The following is a 21821-nucleotide window of genomic DNA, read 5'->3' as shown; positions in this document are numbered from 1 at the left end:
TCATCTCTAGTAAAGATGTCTGCTGCTAGAACTCTGTGTGGCATTGACCTGGTCTCTAATGTGACCTGCTGTTAACCTGGGATTTCTGAGGCTGGTGACTCGGATGAACTTATCCTCCTCAGCAGAGATGACTCTTGGTCTTCCTTTCCTGGGGCGGTCCTCATGTGAACCAGTTTCTTTGTAGCGCTTGATGATTTTTGCAACTGCACTTGGGGACCCTTTCAAAGTTTTCCCAATTTTTCGAACTGACTGACCTTCATTTATTAAAGTAATGATGGCCACTAGTTTTTCTTTACTTAGCTGGTTTTTTCTTGCCATAATACAAATTCTAACAGTTTATTCAGTAGGACTATCAGCTGTGTATCCCCCTGACTTCTGCACAACACAACTGATGGTCCCAACCTCATTTATAATTCAATAAATCCCACTTATTAAGCCTGACAGGGCCTGTGAAGTGAAAACTGTAGTGTCCCAGTACACTCCTTCTTGCCATTATAATAGTTGTATGCTACGTAATGTAATGTCTCTCACAATGTACTTATACTGAGTACCCCCCCTATCTATTGTATAATCTGTATTTCCTGTGTGCATACATTGTGTTTATTGCCATGTACTATTCTGCTGCCATCTATGTTTCACTCTATGTAGGTGCATGTGATATAGGATCCCAATCACTCCATACACAGCACGAGCAGAACTTTCTAGTAAGCTGTGGGTGGAGACTTTAGCCCCACCTTCCTCTTAGCAGGAGAAAGGAAACCAGAGCAGCCATGTTGTGGAGAGTGTAGTGTGTGAGGTAACAGCACCTGCTACTCCAATTCCAGGCAGGATTTTCAGATTCCTCCTGCCAAACCTAGGAGCTACATGGTGAATCTCACAGCCCATGTAAGATACAGAGTCTCCTAGGACCATTCACCAGTCCATACAGAGGGGATAACAGCCATACTCCTACTGCCTCCAAGAAGGAGAGAACCTGACAGAAAGGAGCAGCTAGAAAGGAGCCTTTCTGCATTCCTGGACCTAAAGAAGGCCTCTGGTCAAGTCCAGTGCTCCGTGGTTTCCAGGCCACGTGTATTAGGTCTGCGTCCGGCCCAGTAACCGTGAGTAACTACATATACCCCAAATCAGTCACCCGCCGGGAGCCAACCGGTGAAGATCCCTCTTCTGTAGCTATAATCTGGACTGTGTCTCCTCAATACTCTAAATACCAAATCTGAGGAAAGTTGTGTCAGCATCAGCCATTACCTGTCAGCTTACAAGGGAATCCTGCATCACATGCACCCTACTGTAATGTACATGAGACTGTATCACTGGGAGGTATGGCGGCACTATATGATAGTCCTCCTCACATGCACCCGCTGTATTGTACATGAGACTGTATCACTGGGAGGTATTGCTGCACTTTATCAGAGTCCTCAGTAAAGAAACTTTTGGTTAACAAAGGACTGTGTCTTTTGCTATCCTTCTTTTGAAAATTGACTTGCTGTGTGTCCTATGAAAGGTGCCCCACAGTCAGGACCACCACTACAGCTACCGTGACCATTATAAAAGCTCAGCTATCAGAGGTACCACTACCCCCATTAGGTCCTACTATAACAGCTGCATCCCTTGGGATACCACAAAACCATTTCCGATGACTATCTCTTGACACTCATCAAGAGAATGCCAAGAGTGTGCAAAGCAGTAATCAAAACAAAAGGTGGCTACTTTGAAGAACCTACAATATAAGACATTTTCAGTTGTTTCACACTTTTTTGTTAAGTATATAATTCCACATGTGTTAATTCATAGTTTTGATGCCTTGAGTGTGAATCTACAATTTTCATAGTCATGAAAATACAGAATACTCTTTGAATGAGAAGGTGTGTCCAAAGTTTTGGTCTGTACTGTATAAATGTGTGTGTGTGTGTGTGTGCGTGCGTGCGTGCGTGCGCAGGTGTGAGAGAGAATGAGAGTGAGAAAAATAAAAGAGAGAATGAGAGAGAGACTACACTGACTGCAGACTGTGACTTCTTTCCTGATGCACAATGACGTAAATCATCAGATCCTGCAGTCAAATCAAATCAAAAAATGCTTTATTGGCACGTCCGAATAGGTATTTGGCATTGCCAAAGCTAGTAAAGTGGGTGGGTGGGGGGGGGGAGTTGGGGTGGGTGGTGGGTATGGGGGGGGGGGGTTCGGTTATAACAGTCCATGGAGTCTCATCTTCCTCTTCGTTGGTGACTGCTATATGGGGAGGTGGGGGGGGGGGGGGCGGGTGTATTGGGATAAATATAACAGTCCATGGAGTCTCATCTTCCTCTGGTTTGGTGACAGCTGGACACGTATTGGGCAGCGATCTCCACAGTGGCCTCTTCTTCTCCCAGTAGGATGTAGAGTTTCATCTTCTCGTCTGCAGATATGAAGTCTGGGATGTGGGCAGAGAGTCTTTGGTAGTAGACGGCCCTCATATCTGAGTATTTGGTGCAGTGTAGCAGGAAGTGGGTCTCGTCTTCTAGGACCCCCTGGTCACAGTGCTGGCACAGTCTCTTCTCCCGTGGCTTGTACGTCTGTCTGTATCGCCCCGTCTCTATCTCTAGGTTGTGGGCGCTCAGTCTGTATCGGCTCAGGGTCTGTCTGTGCTTGGGGTGGCGTATTCTCTCCAGGTAGGTGGCCATGGTGTAGTCCCTTTGTAGGGATTGGTACACGGTGAGTTTCTTGGAGTTATTTATTTCGTTTCTCCATTCTTCAATGTACCGCTCTCTGTTTGCCTCTGTGGTCGCCTTTATTTCGGCCTTGGTTATCATCTGTTGGAGTTTTTGGTTTGGTGGTTGGCTGCTGTTTGGTTGTTGAATGTCTGGTTTGCTCAGGTGGCTTAGCCATGCTTGGTGGTGGTAGGAGTCAGGCTTGCTCCCCTGGATGTGTGCCTGGAAAGCTAGCGCCCTCTTCTGTATGGTGAGCCATAGGGGGAGTCTGCCTAGCTCTGCCCTGCAGGCTATGTTGGTGGTGTTGCGATGGACATGTAGCAGGTATTTGCAGAACTCCAGGTGGAAGTTCTCTGTTGGGCTGGAATCCCACCTTGACTGGTCTGGGTAGGTGGCTGGGCCCCAAACCTCACTGCCATAGAGAAGGATCGGGGAGATGACAGCGTCAAATATCTTCATCCAGACCCTCACCGGTGGTTTGAGGTGGTACAGTTGTCTTCTGATGGCGTAGAAGGTTCTGCAGGCTTTTGCTTTCAGGGTTTCTATTGCTGCTTTGAAGCTTCCTGATTGGCTGAGCTCCAGCCCCAGGTAGGTGTAGCTGTTGGTTTTCTCCAGTGTGGAGCCGTTCAGTGTGAATTGTGAGGTGGTGGAGGCTTTATTGTGGCCCTTCTTCTGGAATACCATGACTTTGGTCTTCTTCTGGTTGATGGGTAGGGCCCATGTGGTGCTGAATTTTTCCAGCACTGACAGGCTTTCTTGGAGGTCTTTCTCGGTGGGGGCCAGGAGTAGGAGGTCATCGGCGTATAGCAGGAACTTCACCTCTCGATTGTTCAGGGTGAGGCCTGGGGTTGGTGAGGCCTCCAGGGCTGTAGCCAGTTCATTGACATAGATGTTGAAGAGCGTTGGGCTCAGGCTACAGCCTTGTCTGACCCCTCGGGCCTGTTGGAAGTATGCGGTCCTTTTCCCATTCACCTTCACACTGCACTGGTTTCCGGTGTAGGAGCTCTTGATGACGTCGTACGTTCTTCCTCCTATTCCACTCTCTAGGAGTTTTAGAAGTAGGCCTGGGTGCCATACTGAATCAAACGCCTTCTTAAAGTCCACGAAGCAGGCGAATATCTTGCCTCTTCTGGTGTTGTGGACGTGCGTCTTGATGAGGCTGTGCAGGGTGTAGATATGGTCTGTGGTGCGGTGGTTTGGCATGAACCCTGCTTGGCTCTTGCTGAGGACCCCGTGTTGTGTGAGGAAGGTGAGGATTCTGTTATTGATGATGCTGTTGAACAGTTTCCCTAGCGTGCTGCTGACGCAGATCCCTCTGTAGTTGTTGGGGTCATATTGGTCCCCATTCTTGTAGATGGGGGTTATGAGCCCTTTGTTCCAGTCTTCGGGGAAGTGTCCAGCATTGAGCACGAGTGTGAATAGCTTTGCCAGTGCCGCGTGTATTGCTGGAGAGCTGTATTTGATCATCTCTGGTAGGATACCGTCAGGAGAAGGAGGATGCCTGGCTACTCTTCATGGGACTAGAGAGGAGTATAATACTGTGTGTATATGTGTGTGTGGGGGGGACTACTGTGGAGCATATAATGGAGCATAGAATACTGTGTGTGGGGGGGGACTACTGTGGAGCATATAATGGAGCATAGAATACTGTGCGTGGGGGGCCTACTGTGGCGCATATAATAACGTGAGTGGGGGGTCTATTGTGGAGCATATAATACTGTGTGGAGGCCACTGTGGAGCATATAATACTGTCTAGGGGCCACTGTGGAGCATATAATACAGTCTGGGGCCCCTTCACTATTTATATCCCATAGTATATGATTTATAGCAGACGTGATATTAGCACAGGCTGTAATATCATGTACGGTCACTATAAAACAGATCCTGTGTGATATAAATGGAGAACATTAATTGTTCAAAAGTACCAAATGCGGAGACCTTTAACATTCAGCACAAATTTGTTTGTATTATTGAAAGTTCGGTAAAGCCCCATTCACACAACTGTATTTTGTGGATCTGTAACTGTCTGCAATTGTGGATCCGCAGAGTATTTAGGATAAATTGCCATTGGCACTTTGCAATAATTTAGTGGGTTTTGGGTTGCAGTTTGGACACTCGGTTTTTAAAAGGTTTGCCATTACTGCACTATACCTTTTGAGACAATATTGCAGTTGTATTGCAGTATTAAAGTTGGATTGCAACCTACTGGACTTGCAATCAAATGACTGCAGATTCAATTCCCTTAGGGAAGCAGATATACCGTAATAGTAAAATAAATAATTAAATAAATGGTTATTTTTAATTCAAATCACACCCCTTTCCCTAGAGTACATATAAAAGTAAAATATTACTGTGCAACATAGAACACAGATGACGTGTCATATTGGCTGCAGAGTGAATGCCGTAAAAATAAAACCCATAAAAAAAGTCGCGCAAATGCACTTCTCTTCAAATCCACCCCATTCTGAATTTTTTTCCAGCTTCCCATTACATTACACAGAATAATAAATGGTAGCATCAAAAAGAACAGTTTATTCCATAAATATTAAGCCCTCACACAGCTCTGTGAATTGAAAAATAAAGGTTATGGAAGGAAGGAAGGGAGTCAAAAAGAAAAATTGAAAAATGTCACTGCAGCATGATATCTATCACAGAAGATAAAAAAAAAAACTATGAAAACTCATTGGAAAAACACTTTTCAGCTTTTGTTTTGTTATTTTCTGAAATTTGGAAGGTATATCCCTAATCAGTTACTAATGATTTAACCTGGACATGTGCAGGGTGATTAAAACTCTCACCTAGGCTGTTGAGGGAGAAGTGTCTGGAGAAGCAGTTTGTGTGGAGGCTGAATCTGGAGGATTGTACCAGAGCTCTTGATCATGGAGTTGGGGAGGGATAACCCTTTGATCTTTGGAATGTGCATGGATTTGAGCTAAACAGACTAAGGGTCCATTCACACGGAGTAAACGCGCACTCATTTTGGCGAAATACATGTGTAAAGAATACACGTGTAAAAATAAGACTCCGATTGACTTCAATGACATTTTACACGTGTATTTTGACGTGTATTTTGACACATGTAAAAAAATGTAATTGAAGTCAATGGGAGACTTATTTTTACATGTGTATTTTATACACGTGTATTTTGCCAAAATGTATGCGCTTCTATTCCGTGTGAATGGACCCTAAAAGCTACTTTTGGTACAGCCTGAAAGGCTTATTTATGTTGTTTTCCTACTGAAAAAGAACTCCCTGCTTGTAGAAAAAAAAGCTGCCGAGTATAGTTTTACAAGAAATCTGCACCAAAAGAGTTTTTACTAAACCCCAAGTTGTTACTATATACAAACAGAGATAGGTATAATATAGCACAAATATTTTAATTACTAGTATATTGATTTTATACAAAGAAAAAAAAAACACTGCACAAAACTGGGCAAAAAGCTGATCGGTAGTGTATGTATAAACACTATGTGGCGGTAGGATGCGCACAAGGCTTCGGTTTATGTACGAAAAACTGTGGTATAAAAATGAACTACAGAAAAAAAAAACCTGCAATTAATCTGTCTTAAATTTATTTATATATTTATAGAGAGATATTCTTCTCTATAATTCTAACCACTATTGTAAAAAATAAAAAAAATGTTCTACTGAATGTGGCAGAAGGTTAAGACCCCCTACCAGCTATGTGCTGAGATCAACTGCTTAGACACGAAGCATGAAGTAATATTATGTCAAGTTGTGGCAATGAATTACCATCACAGTAACACGCTAAAATTCGGCACTTGCAATTCAAAACATTTTACAAAAACAAAAGTAATAATATGGGCATCTATAGTCTGAAGAAGTGTTAAATTAGGTCAAAAAGATAAAACAAAACTTATAGTTCTCCATAAATCAGGTGCCTGCTTATGGAAGAAAGCTACAATATTTTTTAACAAAAGTTAGATTGGAACGAAAAAGGGGAGAATTAAAAAACAAACAAACCTTTTTTGATCTTCTTCTCTTGAATCTTTTCTTCACATATTTTATAGGCTTCAGACTGCTGATACTCTTTAAGTTCCTTCATATACTGCTGTTTTTCCCTTTCTGCATCATCCAGATACTTCTAAAACAAAATGTTTTCAATCAGTAAATATTTTCCACGTGGCAATCAACACAGATGTTATCTACAGCAGGCATGTCAAACATGCGGCCCTTTACAGGCATATCTGCGGCCCGCACAAAAGTCTCAAACTTTGTCTCTAAAGTTTAGAGACAAAGTTTGAGACTTTTGTGCGGGCCGCAGATGTACAAAGTTCACGCTGCTACTCGCTGTGTAGACGCGATGTGATGACGTCACATCGCGTCTACAACTGTTAGCACGCGCAAGAGAGAGAGTGCGGCGGGGGAGCGAGGACTCAGAGTCGACGGAGAAGGTAAGTTTAATGTGTGTACACATAGAGGTGGAACGTGAAACTGGGGGCAGATGAAGGAGAGGACGGCATGACACTGGGGGCAGAGATGGAGAGGACATGAATCTGGGGGCAGAGATGGGGGGGCATGAATCTGGGGGCAGAGATGGAAGGACATGAATCTGGAGGCAGAAATGGAGGGGGGACATGAATCTGCGGGCAGAGATGGAGGGGGGACATGAATCTGCGGGCAGAGATGGAGGGGGGACATGAATCTGGGGGCAGAGATGGAGGGGGGACATGAATCTGGGGGCAGAGATGGAGGGGGGACATGAATCTGGGGGCAGAGATGGAGGGGGGACATGAATCTGGGGGCAGAGATGGAGGGGGGACATGAATCTGGGGGCAGAGATGGAGGGGGGACATGAATCTGGGGGCAGAGATGGAGGGGGGACATGAATCTGGGGGCAGAGATGAAGGGGGGACATGAATCTGGGGGCAGAGATGGAGGGGGGACATGAATCTGGGGGCAGAGATGGAGGGGGGACATGAATCTGCGGGCAGAGATGGAGGGGGGACATGAATCTGGGGGCAGAGATGGAGGGGGGACATGAATCTGGGGGCAGAGATGGAGGGGGGACATGAATCTGGGGGCAGAGATGGAGGGGGGACATGAATCTGGGGGCAGAGATGGAGGGGGGACATGAATCTGGGGGCAGAGATGAAGGGGGGACATGAATCTGGGGGCAGAGATGGAGGGGGGACATGAATCTGGGGGGCAGAGATGGAGGGGGACATGAATCTGGGGGGCAAAGATGGAGGGGGGACATGAATCTGGGGGGCAGAGATGGAGGGGGGACATGAATCTGGGGGGCGGAGATGGGAGAGACTTGGACAGGTCACTCCAAAAGCCACGTTGTGTCTTCGGAGATCAGAGTCTCATCGTCTGGAAAATGCTTGCTTTCAAAAATAATATAATAATATTGTTGGAAAGAGGTGGAAGTCCAATGGTGCAAGGTCGGGTGAATAATGGGGAAGCAGAAGAATTTCAAACCCACAGGATCATGTTTCCAATTGGGCAACATGTGAGTTGTAAACTGGTAAATTGTTTTTTTTTTTTTTTCTAAAATGTAGATTGTGAGCCCCACATAGAGCTCACAATGCACATTTTTTCCCTATCAGTATGTCTTTTTGGAATATGGGATGGAAATCCAAGCAAACACGGGGAGAACATACAAACTCCTTGCAGATGTTTTTTTGCCCTTGGCGGGATTTGAACACCAGGACCCAGCGCTGCAAGGCTGAAGTGCTAACCACTGAGCCACCGTGTGGCCCCTAAACTGGTAAATTGTCTGACAGAAGGCGGACAACTTTGGTGAACATGCCAACTCTCTTGATTTTGATGGCCTCCCGCAATTTCCACAGCAGTGAAACATAGTATGTCCCAGTCATCATAAGAGAAGATAATAACTTGATAATCCCACCATGGAGAAATTCAGTGCGCTACAGCAGCATAGATAATACAATAATACAAAATACATAAGCTCCACGGTAGAGGCATTACAGTGACAGTACATACAGTTAAAAAGATAGGGGTAAATTAAAAAAAAAAAGTAGAAGGGATATCACAACTAAGGATTTTTCAGTTCTCTGCATGGAATGATCTCCACTTAGCTCGGTGTTGGTTGTACAGCCTAAATACTTCTGATAGCGCTTCTTCTCACACTTAGGGTGAAGCAGTTGGTTACTGATAGTACAGCCCAATGCTATCACGGTCTCATGCATGGGATTGGAGTTATTCTCCAGCATGGAACTCTCCATGGACAGTATCCTACTGTCACCCACCACCTTTACTGGCTCCAGGGGGCTCCCCAGGACAGAGCTGGCCCTTCTAATCATCTTGTCGAGTCTATTCCTATCTCTTGTTGATATGCTACTCCCCCAGCAGGCCACTCCGAAGAAGATGGCTGATGCCACTACAGAGTTGAAAAAGACCCTAAGAAGTGCCTCCTGGATTTCAAAGGCCCTCAGCCTCTTAAGCAGTGTGGGGGGCCAACAATATTGTTTGAAAATTATATTTGATAAATTACATGAAGTGGGGGCCCAGATTACTTGTCTTCCAGTGATATTGCCTTTTGTCAGCCATCTTGTCCCTATCAAAGATAAGTAGTTTTGTCTCACAAAGGAATTGATTAGACTAATTAACATGGAGACACTATGGGCTGTGTACTATTGAGACTTTAAACAAAAGATCAAAGAAGAGAAACCCTTCTTTAGGTGATAAGGAAATGGAATGTTAATAAATCCTTATCTAACCAATTGTCTTCAAGGAGGATGTAAACACAGGATGTCTATAGGCTATTGAATGTTAGCCCCAGACTGGAGTGATCTGACCAGCCTGTGATTATTATCTCTCTTGCCATGATATATGCAGAAAGTCCATCCCAGTTTGGATAGCAATAATGAGCTGGAGATTACAGTAGGCCTTAGCCAATAGTCATGTGCCACAGCTTATGTTATAACCAATCATGTCATTAGAATAGTCCAACCTGCTCTTGTCTGTATTGTATAAAAAGTACCTCTCTGTAACAATAGTGACAATAAGTAAAAGTTACAAAAGTAACAATAGTAAGTAGAATTCATTTTGATACACCACCAGCTGTGTCTTTGTGATTTCTCCAGTCTTCAAGGATGGGTGTAGCTTATCCAGGCCTGTTATTTAATTTGAAACTACAGACAACATAGCTCTGGGGGTCTTGTGCCCCTAACAGCAGGTAGAGCCTGCTGGGGCCCTTTCTGTACAAGTGCATCTAGGTGATTTACCCAGCCCAGTTTGTTATTGAGGAACACCCAGGTACTTATAGCTGTTATCTTGGTGCCCCTGCCCTGGATGCCCACTGGTTTTGAAGCATATTTCCGCTTGCAAAATTCTACCACCATCTCCTTGGTCTTCCCAGCATTAATCCTAAGGTGGTTCCGCTGGCACCAATCCGCAAAATCCAATTCAATTTTCTGTACTCCCTGTAATCTCCGTTTGTGATGAGGCCTACTATTGCATGAGTCATCTGAATACTTCTGTAAGTAGCAACTTTAGGAGTTGAACCTAAAATCTGCAATGTACAGTGTGAAGAGGAAAGGGGCAAGAACTGTACCTGAAGGTGAAACCGTATTACAGATCACAGTGTCTGACAAACATTCCCGGGCTCTCACATACTAAGGTCAGTTTGTGAGGTAGTCTAGGATCTAGTTGGGAGAGGTGGTAGTCCAACTTTCAAAGCTTGTCTCTCAGTAGCACTGGTTGCTAAATGGTGCTAAAAGCACTAGGGAAATCAAAGAACATTATTCTCAGTGTTCCCTGGTTTCTTCAGGTGAGAAAGAGCTCTGTGTAGAAGGTGGATGATGGCATCATCCACCCCCATGCCTGGACTATAAGCAAACTGGAGAGGGTCCATAGCTGAGCTCACTAGAGGGCAAAGATGTGTGAGAACCAATCTCTCTAAGACCTTCATCAAGTGGGATGTCAATGATAAAGGTCTGTAACTGTTAAGGTCCATTGGATATGCTATCTTTGGAACTGGTACCACACAAGATGATTTCCACAGTTGTGCTACCATTCCCAGCTTCAGGCTCATATTGAACAAATTATGTAATAACACCACACAGCTGGTCCCCACAAGTCTTAAGCAGCCTGGCATTGATGCCATCTTGCCCTGTGGCCTTGTCATTTTTAGCCGCTCTGAGTTCCTTTCTAACATGGGCACTTGTGAAGATCAGACTGTAGCCAGATGACTGACTGCTGGATTTACTGATCTTAAGTTGAGAAATAACAGCAGATGTGAGGTCTGTGTGGGAGAGAGGATTGAATGAAATAGTAGGGTAGGAGAAGCTGGTGTGCGATCAAATCTATTCAAGATTTAGTTTAAGCCAATTTGCATCTTCTGCTACCTGGGACTCTGTCCAAATATTGCCTTAAGACTATTCCACACTTTACTGATGTTTTTGTCTTCCATTTGCTGTACAATCTTTCTCTTATAACTGGCTTTTTCCTCCCGGATTTGACACCTCAGCTCCTTTTGCACATCTTTCAGCCTTTCCTTGTCTCCAGACCAAAATGCCATATTTTTCTCCTTGAGAAGAGTTTTTATATCAGGGTTAATCCATGGTTTGATGCTAGAGAAGCACCTCACCACTTTTGTGGGTACAGTGTTGTCCACACAAAAATTAATATAGTCCAATATGCAGTGTGCGAGAACTTCCATGTCTTCCTCATAGGAAATCTTCAGCTCTTCCGATGTAGTTGTGACAAAACAATCCCTCAGAACCTCATCTCACTCCTGGGACCATATCTTCAATGTGCGAGTGACAGCTGGTTCTCTACGCACAAGTGGCTTGTACAAAAGCTCACAGATGCACCAGGCTGTGATCCGATCTTCCCAGGAGAGTTAGGGTTGATGAGTCGTAAGTCTCCCTTACATTGGCAGAGAACAAGTCCAATGTTTTGTTGTCTCTTGTGTGGCAGGTTACATACTGTGTGCAACTGGGGAGTGGGAATAATGGAGAGACGGGACATGGTTGAAATCTACAGACACAAGAAGGGGGGTGTAATCAGTGGCGTAACTAGGAATGTAGGAATGGCGGGGCCCTGTGGCGAACTTTTGACATGCCCCCCCCCCCCCGACACTGAAGACCCCCACCGCCGACCCCCCACCCCAGCCCCCCGCGCATTTCTGCGCACACTATACAGTTGGTTACTGATAGTACAGCCCAGTACTAACACGGTCTCATGCATGGGATTGGAGTTATTCTCCAGCATGGAACTCTCAGGATCATAGTGATAGATCCAGCTTTTACCTTGTGTGATCAATCTGTTGAAAAATTCCTCCTGGTTTCCTTGGCATATCGTCCATAGAGCCTGTCAGGGTTTGGGGTTGCTAGGTTGGGTGGCATAGACACAAAAGTCCAGTTTCTTTAGTCCAAAACAAAGGTAGAGTTTATTTTCACTCAAAAAGGTAGTGCAGCAACAAAAGGAAGCAATAGATAAATAAATACCTGCCCGGCTAGGCTCTAACTAAAGATAGAATAGGTTACCTCACCTAGAATAACAGAAATCCAAAAGACAGTAGAATCATTCAGGAGATAGCTCTAAAAATATGACCTCTCTGTTGGCTCTCCAGCCAAGCTCTGCCCAAAGTCTGCTGCTGGAGCTGGCTTCTTAAGCTCCCTTGATGAGCAGACTCTCTGCAGCTGAGTTGCTGCCGGAACATCCCCAAAGTGTGGACTGGAGGGGTATGGAATGACAGGTCCCACTATCAACTTACCTGCCATTCCTAAAAATCCAGCCCAATACTGAGCATTTACCAAAATGCTCAGCAGACGAAAGTTGACTGCTGAGAACAAACATTCCTTCTGGTGTTTTCTCATCTCACCCTCCTTAGTAGTCTGGGTGAGATGTACACCCCCTTCATTACCTGACCAGCCATCAGCTTACAAGCCTTAGAGCATTCAACTTGTTTCTGCTTCTGGAAAAGTGTGAGCAGCCGGGAAACCCAACAAGCAGATACCATATGCATGTGAACATGGTCTTGGATGATTTTTTTCCACGGACCCCACACTAATCTTTGGGCTAGGTGTTGAATGGTTATGCGCAGATTTTCCAAAATGGCAACCTCCACTTGCTCGATAGTGTGTTCAACAATAGTAGTGTGGGGTCATCCTGTAATTGGAGCTGTTTCCGCAGAAGTCTGAGCACATTTGAATTCACGATGCCAGTTCTTGACTACATCATAGAATCAGGACAAACCTCTTTCATCTCATCGAACGTCTCCTTTGGTGTGCGGCCTTTCAAGTAAACGAACTTGATGACTACTCTGTATTCCACTGGGTCCATTGTCAAACCTCACACCACCTCAGCACCTATAAAATCAAGACCGTTATCAGGTCGGAGTTGAAAATTAACCTATAGAGACTTATATCAGTACATATGTGCAGTTTCAGCATCCTGTGATAAATAGAAGTGGGTCAGGGGAAATCTTTAACCCCTTCAGGACACAGTCCAAAAGTGCATTAACTACCAGACCTCGTTTGTCAAAAAAAGCCCAAACTTTTCATTTCCAGTGTATTAAACCACATAGTCTAAATGACTCCATTTCATTTACATCTTTTATTTGATATTAGCTTCTGCCCGCGACTTCGCCTGCGAGTTGTTGGCGTATATGATCTGCCTAAATTTAGCCAATTGCTGCCGTTGATGGTTTCCGTGGTCCGGCGTTTCGGCAGCTCTCAAAGCTGTCCTGCTGCTGAACTTGTTTCTTGCACTGAGCCTGTGATTGTTCCGGCATCTCAGCAGCTCACTGGGACGCCATATAATGAGCGTGTTGTTGGTGTTGATGATCCGCCTGCTCTGGCATTTCTGCAGCTTTCAAGTTGGGCTGGCACTGAAGTTGTTCCTTGCACCGTGTCCGGCATCTCAGTAGCTCGCTGGGACACTAAATAATGAACATATTCATCAAATTGTTGCTATTGTTGATTTGCCTGTACGGCATTTTGGCAGCACTTAAGCTGTCCTGCTGCTGAACTTGTTCTTCACACCGTGCCTGTGATTGTTCCAGCACCTCGGTGGGATGCCATATAATGAGCGTGCTGTTGGTGTTGATCTAACAGATCCAGCGTTTCGATAGCTGTTAAGCTGGCCTGCCGCTGAACTTGTTCCTCGTGCTGTGGCCCTGATTGTTGCGACATCTCAGCAACTCGCTGGTACGCGATATAATCAGCGTGTTGTGGGCGTTGATGATCTGCCTGCTCCAGCGTTTCGGCAGCTCTCAAGGTGCCCTGGCACTGAACTTGTTCCTCGCACCGTGCCTGTAATTGTTCCGGCATCTCAGCAACTCGCTGTAATGAGTAATGAGTGTGTTGTTGGCATCGATGATCCCCCTCAGCTGCGCTCGAGGAGAACTCTGACTTCTGGCTACTTTCATCTCTCTCATTTGCGACAAATTAGATTTTCTATTCCCAGGCATATTTAAAATTGAGAAACTGCCAATTTGGATTAAAGGCGTTTGCCCATGTCAGTTTGTCTGCAGTACCTAGACCAGATCAGATAATATGCTAATGCATGAATACTGAGGGTTAGTGTTTGTTTACACAGAGAGATAAGAGCCCTGGCTTTCTCAGAAGCTCAGATAAGAACAGTGTAATATAGTATAGAAACATAAATTCATAACAGTTGTGAATTCATGTCATTTACCAGGATAAAAAGTACCCTATGTGTTAATCTAAGTTATAATCCATCTATGTGCCGAATTTCATTCAAATCTGTTCGAGCGTTTTGTTCCTCAATCACGCAAAAACGGCTGAACATCCAAACTTTCACATTTATATTAGTAGGATACCCTGTTGGTTTATCCATTATATGCTATATTGTTTGAAATTCTTATAGGACTATATAGCATTTCTTTAACCCCTTCCCGACATGCGCCGTAATAGTACGGCGCATGTCGGGTCTGTAACTATGGCGACCGCCCGGGAGCTTTACGCAGTAGACAACCGGCTCTAATGCCTCCGATCGGTCCCCGGAACGATCGGAGGCATTAACCCCTCCGGCGCTGCGGTCCATTTTGGCAGGGATCGCCAGCTCCTGGAGCATGCTCCAGGGCCGACGTCATGTTGCCATGACAGCCGGGAGCCTTGTTAAAGACTCCCAGCCGGTCTGCAAATTCTCTCTTTTGCAAGCTGGTCTATGCAGCCTGCAAAAGAGAGATGATGATTTATTGCAATGCATTAGCATTGTAATGCATTGCATTAGTGATCAGACCCCCTGGGGTTCAACACCCCTAGGGGGTCTAATAAATGCAAAAAAAAAAATAAAAAAAAAAAAAGTAAAAAAAAATATAAAAAAATATAAAAAGTATTAAAAGTTCAAATCACCCCCCTTTCCCTAGAACAAATATAAAAAGTAGTTAAAAACTGTGAAACATATACATGTTAGGTATCCCCGCGTCCGAAATCGCCCGCTCTACAAATCTATAAAAATATTTTTCCTGTTCGGTAAACGCCGTAGCGGGAAAAATAGTCAAAAGTGCCAAACCGCCGTTTTTTCACTGTTTTGATTCTGATAAAAATTTGAATAAAAAGTGATCAAAGCAATAACATTTCCCAAAAATGGTAGAACTAAAAAGTACACCCGGCCCCGCAAAAAAAGACGCCCTATGCATCCCCGTACACCTACGTATAAAAAAGTTACGGCTGTCGGAATATGGCGACTTTTAGAAAAAAAAAATTTCAACACAGTTTTGGAATTTTTTTTAGGGGTCAAAATGTAAATAAAAGCATATAAATTTGGTATCCCTGGAACCATACCGAAACACAGAATATAGGGGACATGTCATTTTGGCTGCACAGTGAACGCCGTCAAACCAAAGCCCGTAAGAAAGTCGCAGAAATGCATTTTTTTCTTCAAATCCACCCCATTCTGAATTTTTTTCCTGCTTCCCAGTACGTTATATAGAATAATTAATGGTAGCATCATCAAGAAAAATTTGTCCCGCAAAAATTAAGACCTCATATGGCTCTGGGAGCGGAGAAATAAAAAAGTTATGGGGTTTAGAAGGAGGGGAGTCAAAAAAGAAAAACGAAAATCAAAAAATGCCATCGGAGGGAAGGGGTTAATCTGTGCTTGGTCCCTGTAAGTGTCCGTATAATTTGGTCATCTTACGTTATTCATCATTTACCCTGGATATTAATATGTGAATTACAAAAATCCATCTTTCCATGTGTCCATTCTGCAATACATTTATCTACATACGTTTATACTTGTAAGCTATGGACATTGTTTCTAGATGCTACTGCTTCCTCCGGCATTTGTTTACATCTATCAGGCAGTGAGCAGCGTCTCAGTGTCCATGGTTACCTTATCCCCACACTAGACGAGCCTGCTGTTACACGGGGAGAGCCCATAGCTGTGTTTGGTTGGGCCCAAGTGATGTCATTGGTATGAGTGTGACCTAGGGCGTGTTCTCTACTATTTTAGTCTCACTGCCTTCAGCGTTGGCTATACTTCAGTACCGGTGTCCAATCGGGAACTGCAGTTTTAACTGTATTATCTTGGATATCGGCTCACAACTTGATTTATATTACAAATCTGCTGATGAACTCGTATATTAGGGAGAAACGCATTAAGTGATAAGAACGAGGGGTCTAACTCCTTGTTAGACATTCAATTTTGTTTTACACAAGCCCCAACTACTTAAATATTGGGATCTGGTGAAGCCTTGATGTGGTCATATGCTCACCACGCTACTCATATAATAGATGCGTGAATATATTGGGGGGACAGTGTGTTATACTGTTACCCCCATTTCTTTTTCTTCTCTTTATTTATAACATAGCAGTTACAGAATACAGTGACATTATGCGTAACAAAAAGAGTCATGAAATAACTGCTAGGAAGAGTGTGTGTACCACTTCCCATCGTGAATATTTTTTAAACATATGAACATATAAACAAAACGGCGAAGGGGGTGGGGTTAATACGGGGGGGGGGGGTGCATATATATACGCTGTCAGTATAGACTAAAGGACAGTATTCGCTGAAAAGGCAGGGAGGAAGGAGAATATAGAGAGGAGAGGAGAGAGAGGAGAACTATCTTGTAACGCTAACCTAGGGGACTAGTCTTGAGAAATTTATCCCTGGTGAGTGTACACCAACTTGTGAGTTCTTCGAATCTCAGAATCTCATTTACCTTCATAAACTACTGTGAGGGGTTAATTCCAGTTGCTAAAACTGTAACTAGAAAAATAGAGAAAAATAAGCTAACCACTAACCCTGAGCGTATAGCCAGAAGTAACAGATAAGATGCTTGCCCAGTAACCCTGAGGCTTATATTTTGACTAAATGTGCTGATCTTTGAGTCTATGTGCATATTAGAATATATCTACCGTATATACTCGAGTATAAGCCAAATTTTTCAGCCCAGTTTTTGAGCTGAAAAAGCCCCCCTCGGCTTATACTTGAGTCAGCAAAAAAAAAAAAAATTTTTTTTTTTTTTTTTTTTTTTTAGGAGGGAGGGTCTATGACCAGCCACAATATTAATGTATAGAATCTCCCATAAAATAGTGCAAAAGAAAAAAAAAGAGGATTTTAAAAACATAAAAGTTCTAAAACACTCCTTTTCCTAGAATACATACAAAAGTAGAAAATGACTGTGAAACACATACACATTAGGTGTCTGAAAGTGCCCGGTCTACTGAATATAGGGTAACTGCAGTGCTCCTGTTCCGTCGGGAAGGGGTTAATAGAAGCACTGCAGATCCCCTATATACAGCCAGACTGAATTCCAAGTGGGGGGAAGAAAAAACCCAGTCCTCAAGCTCAGGGAAGGGGCAGACAGACAACCAAAACACCCCCTCTCCTTTCCCAGCAACTACTGCACCCAAAAACTCTGACCATTTTAATTTTTGAAATTTTCCAGTAGCTGCTGCATTTCCCCCCCTAGGCTTATACTCGAGTCAATAAGTTTTCCCAGTTTTTTGTGGTAAAATTAGGGGGGTCGGCTTATATTCGGGTCGGCTTATACACGAGTATATACGGTAGTTAAAACCAGTTATTCACTGCCCCTCCGTACTACATGCTGGCGGATGTAAGTTACCATATTTGTACATCGCAATACGTGATGGCCATAACAAGATGCAGAAAGTTCACAAGATATGAAGTCAGTTCTAATCTCTTGTTTTGTCTGTCGTCCATTAGCATGAAACCTGGAAGGTCATGGCATCCATTTCATCAGACTGTGCTAACATAATTACACACTAAAATGGATGACACGGACAACCATGTGTTAACCCATGTATTGTTTATATAGTATTCATAGTTTGTAAATGCCCATTTTGTACTTTGACCGATGATAATTCATATTTCTATATGATGTAGTTTGTTATGCCTAAATTAGCATACAACGATTAATTCTCTATAAAAGCTAAGTAATATGTAATAAACTTTGGAACATTCTGATCACGATACTTGTGTGTCTGACTGTTTCCCCTCCGAGCAATTGTTGTGACGTCACCAATACACATTTATTGATTAATTAGGACTACGGCAACATATCCAGGGCTGATTACCACTAATATTTCTGGCGCCAAACGTGGGGCTCGAGGTTGTTCGATGTGCAGCCGATAGAGGGACCATCCACCCACCGACCGATTTGGACCAAGAACCGGAGGACCCCAAATAAACAAAACAGCGCTGTGAGGTAAGCCATTGCCTTGCCATTATATTATCTGGGCTCCTACATGATCTTTTTCCTGTGTTGATGGGAGGTTGGTCGCTGCATGTTTTGTATAACACCTTGTGCCTTGTACTTTTGTACGTAGTCAGAAGAACCCGAGAAAGAGGGATATGTTGTCTGTAGAAGTGAAGCTCCTCCTCGCAGGCATCTGCATGGTTTTATTAGTTCTGTTCCTGGTTTACATTTGTGTGAGAATTTATAGAGTATCTCCTGATACTTGGTCTCCCTTAAATATAGGCTCAGTGCCGGCTCAGTGCCATAGTAGAAGGCTCAGTACCATAGAGAAAAAGTGAGGTCTTAGTGAACTCCCCCCGTAAGCTTTAATTTAGGTGTCTCCGTGACTTACTAAGCTACGGGTGACGGCTGCGCAGCTAACAGCCGAGATGAGATAGGACAAGGACTAAAGAAGATATGGTTCACCCCAGTAGGGGAGGGCAGGGACGTGGCAGTTCAAACAGAAAAAGTCTTTAAGAAAGCTGGAGTAAAAAGGACAGGAATCCTAGATGGAGAGTTTTGGGAACAGTTTAGGCAGGACCATGCAGGTTACCTTAGGTCTAAGAATTTGCAACAAGGCAGCCATAGTATCATAGATCATAGTGAGAGAGTCAGGAAAAAGAACTGGCTCACAAAGGGTGCTCCGAGATGATGCGTGACAAGGCAAAGCTAGCCCATTCCATGAACCCCCCCCCCCCCCCTCCATATGAGCGAGAAGGAGAAGGTGTATGGACCTGTTCCCGATGTGATGAGCAAAACTCAGATTGGAGATGAGTAGCTAAGATTTCAGCTATAAGTGTTTGAGTGTAACATCACTGGTATGATGTTTGTAAAATTCTGCAGATATAGTTCAATTTGTAATTGTAATGTCCATTGTGTTAATAAGCAATGCCAGTATTTGACCATTATGCCTTTGTAAGTAAATTGTGATGTTTCACAGTGGTTTAGACTTTTTTTTTTTTCAAATCAACTTTTATTAAGTTTTTCAAAGTTTGTAAAAGAACACAGCAGCAAGTAACATCAATACAATGTGATAGCGATGCAGTATAACAAATAAAACGTCAAAATATGCAATAAACCCATGCGTACATGAGTTCAGAAACCATATTTTAGTCCACTTGTATAGTACCACAGGAGGCGGTAACCGCAGATATGTAAGAATGCAAAACTAGACTCGTTCTAGGGAGAGTAGGGTGGAGAAAGCATAAAGGTGGGAAAGAGGAGAGAGTAGAAACAAAGGAAGAAAGAAAGATAGAAAGGGTAAAAGGGTAAGGGAGAGAGGATGAGGAGGTAAACCAGAAATACTAGACATTGCAAATGACAAAGTCAAATATAATCAAATATAATCAAATCGTCCAGAAGGGGCCCCTCAGTGTTTTCGTAGCAGCCATGGAGTCCATGTCTTAACATAACGGTCATGTGTGCGAGCTGACCAGCACATCAGCTCATCAAAGCGTGCAATCTGATTGGCCCTGTCTACCCAAAGCGAGACAGGTGGGGCCACAGAATTCATCCTATATAAAGGAATCAGAGATTTTGCGGCCGCGATCAGGTGCGTTACCAGTCTGTCCTTGCTAGGCTTATAATCTCCAGCAGTGGTTTAGACTTTGATTAGAATCTGGTAAAGAAAATTGTAAAGTCTAGCAGTTTGCTCTTAAAGCAACTTCAAGTTTAGTTTAAGAGGTTCTGAACATCTGTGATAATTAGAGTGAGGTTTGCCATGAAAATATTCAAAAATTGCACAAAAATATTAATATGTAATTTTGGTGTCAGTATTAACTTCTATCTGCTTGAATTGTGTTTCTATATCCCTGTATTTCTGTAGAGAGCAATCAAAGCATTATCTGACTGTCAAGTAAGGTCTTCAAGGTCATTTTATCTAATAGACTACCAGGTACTGGGGAACACAGAGGAGTTGAAAACTTGGCTCCTGGCCACCATAAGAGTCCACAGTCTATGTATCATATCTGTTTCTGTCCAAAGGAAAATGATTTGGTACAAAAGAGTTAACCTAAGAAACGTATAATGACAATGTGTGCAGGGATATCCAAACATATGATGTTATGGTTATGTCTTGTACTATGTTATGTGAGTTTACGGTTTTGTCTGTTATTGTCACAAACTGTTGACAGTGCTGATTTTTACTTGTTTGTTTTTGTATCTATGTGAAATCTAGGGGAATAGAGGGATGTCATATGTGACCATCTCCATCTTATATTCCATTCACTGGAACTGCCCAGTGTTCACTCCCTCTCCTGTACTGTTATCTATAATGGTATGGAACTTCTTCTCCGTGTCTTATCCAATAGTTATGTGTTGGAACTTATGTTGTAACTTTGTACCCAGTCATGTTATGCTAATTATCCTAAACGCATCTTCTTTTTGTCTAAAAATGTACCATTAGAGACCAGAATCCTTATTATTTGTTACATATTTGTACCTTGTGATTGTATATTTCCCTGAGCTGACTCAAATTACGGTTGTGAAGGAAAGTAAATCATCTAGTCTATTATAATCTTTGTATATTAATCTTTATAATTTGTATCATACAGAGGTGTGCACAATATTACACTATCTTCTGTTCTCTTTTAATGTAGTCACTGATCCTACATAGAATTGTGTTAGTAAATCATTTGGTGTTGCCTTCTTTAAAGCCGTACCCGACCTTTTAAGATAGTTGGGAAAACATATGGTATCAGAAGTGGGGTACAGTAGAAGGTTTTTCTTGTTAAGACTGTGTTGTTAGCAACATTTTGACTTTAAAAGTAAAATTTTTGAAAAATTCCGATAATCTGAAATTTTGAGACCTCCATCCAATAATCCAAAATATAGTGTGAAATTGTGTTAAACATGTATATCTTTAAAAAGAAAGAGGTTGTAAATACATTTGTTGACATTCTAGCAGGCTCCCTATGTATTTTGGTCAATGAGTGGTCACAATTATGTGACTCATGGAATGAATAGTTGAAAAATGTTGATGTAATGAAAAGATGCCAGAAAGTGGCATGAAACAGGAGGTTTAAGTATGTTGCCTAAGTTTAGGATATCAAAAAGATGGAACTTAGAATGTTGAAACATAAAGTAATGTGATAATATGCACATAATAGGATGGAAATCAGATTTTGGGTCGAAGCAAGTGAAAAGATTGCTCCAGCAAGTGATAAGATTGCGCAAGAAAGTGAACATAGGTTGATATAAGCTGATTGAAATTAAGATCGTCCCCCATTGTGTAAAATTGTCATGTAATGATGTTTTGTTTTTTAAGAAAGAAAAAAAAAAAAAAGAGAAAAATTCCTGTGTCTATACTAAGTGAATTATAAGTCACTCCTATATCTGCTGTGTAATGTTCTGTGTATGATTTTGTTGTGTGACCAGGAGATTGATTTGATCCTTCAGTTAATGTTTCTGCTTTCTCTGCTGAGATATATATATATATATATATATATATATATATATATATATATATATAT

The 21821-nt window shown here is 42.9% G+C and overlaps 1 protein-coding gene across 3 annotated transcripts in view; it reads right to left on the bottom strand.

Annotated features, from left to right (window-relative positions):
- The window catches only part of HMG20B (high mobility group 20B), a 362656-nt gene that overhangs the window by 244757 nt on the left and 96078 nt on the right, over window positions 1-21821 (bottom strand). For all 3 annotated transcript variants that reach the window (XM_075283656.1, XM_075283657.1, XM_075283658.1), the window contains exon 5: window positions 6669-6789. In XM_075283656.1, the coding sequence (XP_075139757.1) occupies window positions 6669-6789 (121 nt within the window). The remainder of the gene's footprint in view (window positions 1-6668; window positions 6790-21821) is intronic.

The sequence above is a fragment of the Leptodactylus fuscus genome, chromosome 1 (assembly GCF_031893055.1).
Source record: "Leptodactylus fuscus isolate aLepFus1 chromosome 1, aLepFus1.hap2, whole genome shotgun sequence".
Lineage (NCBI taxonomy): Eukaryota > Metazoa > Chordata > Amphibia > Anura > Leptodactylidae > Leptodactylus > Leptodactylus fuscus.
The sequence above is the reverse complement of the archived record's forward strand: the minus strand, read 5'-3'. Positions and strand labels throughout refer to the sequence as shown.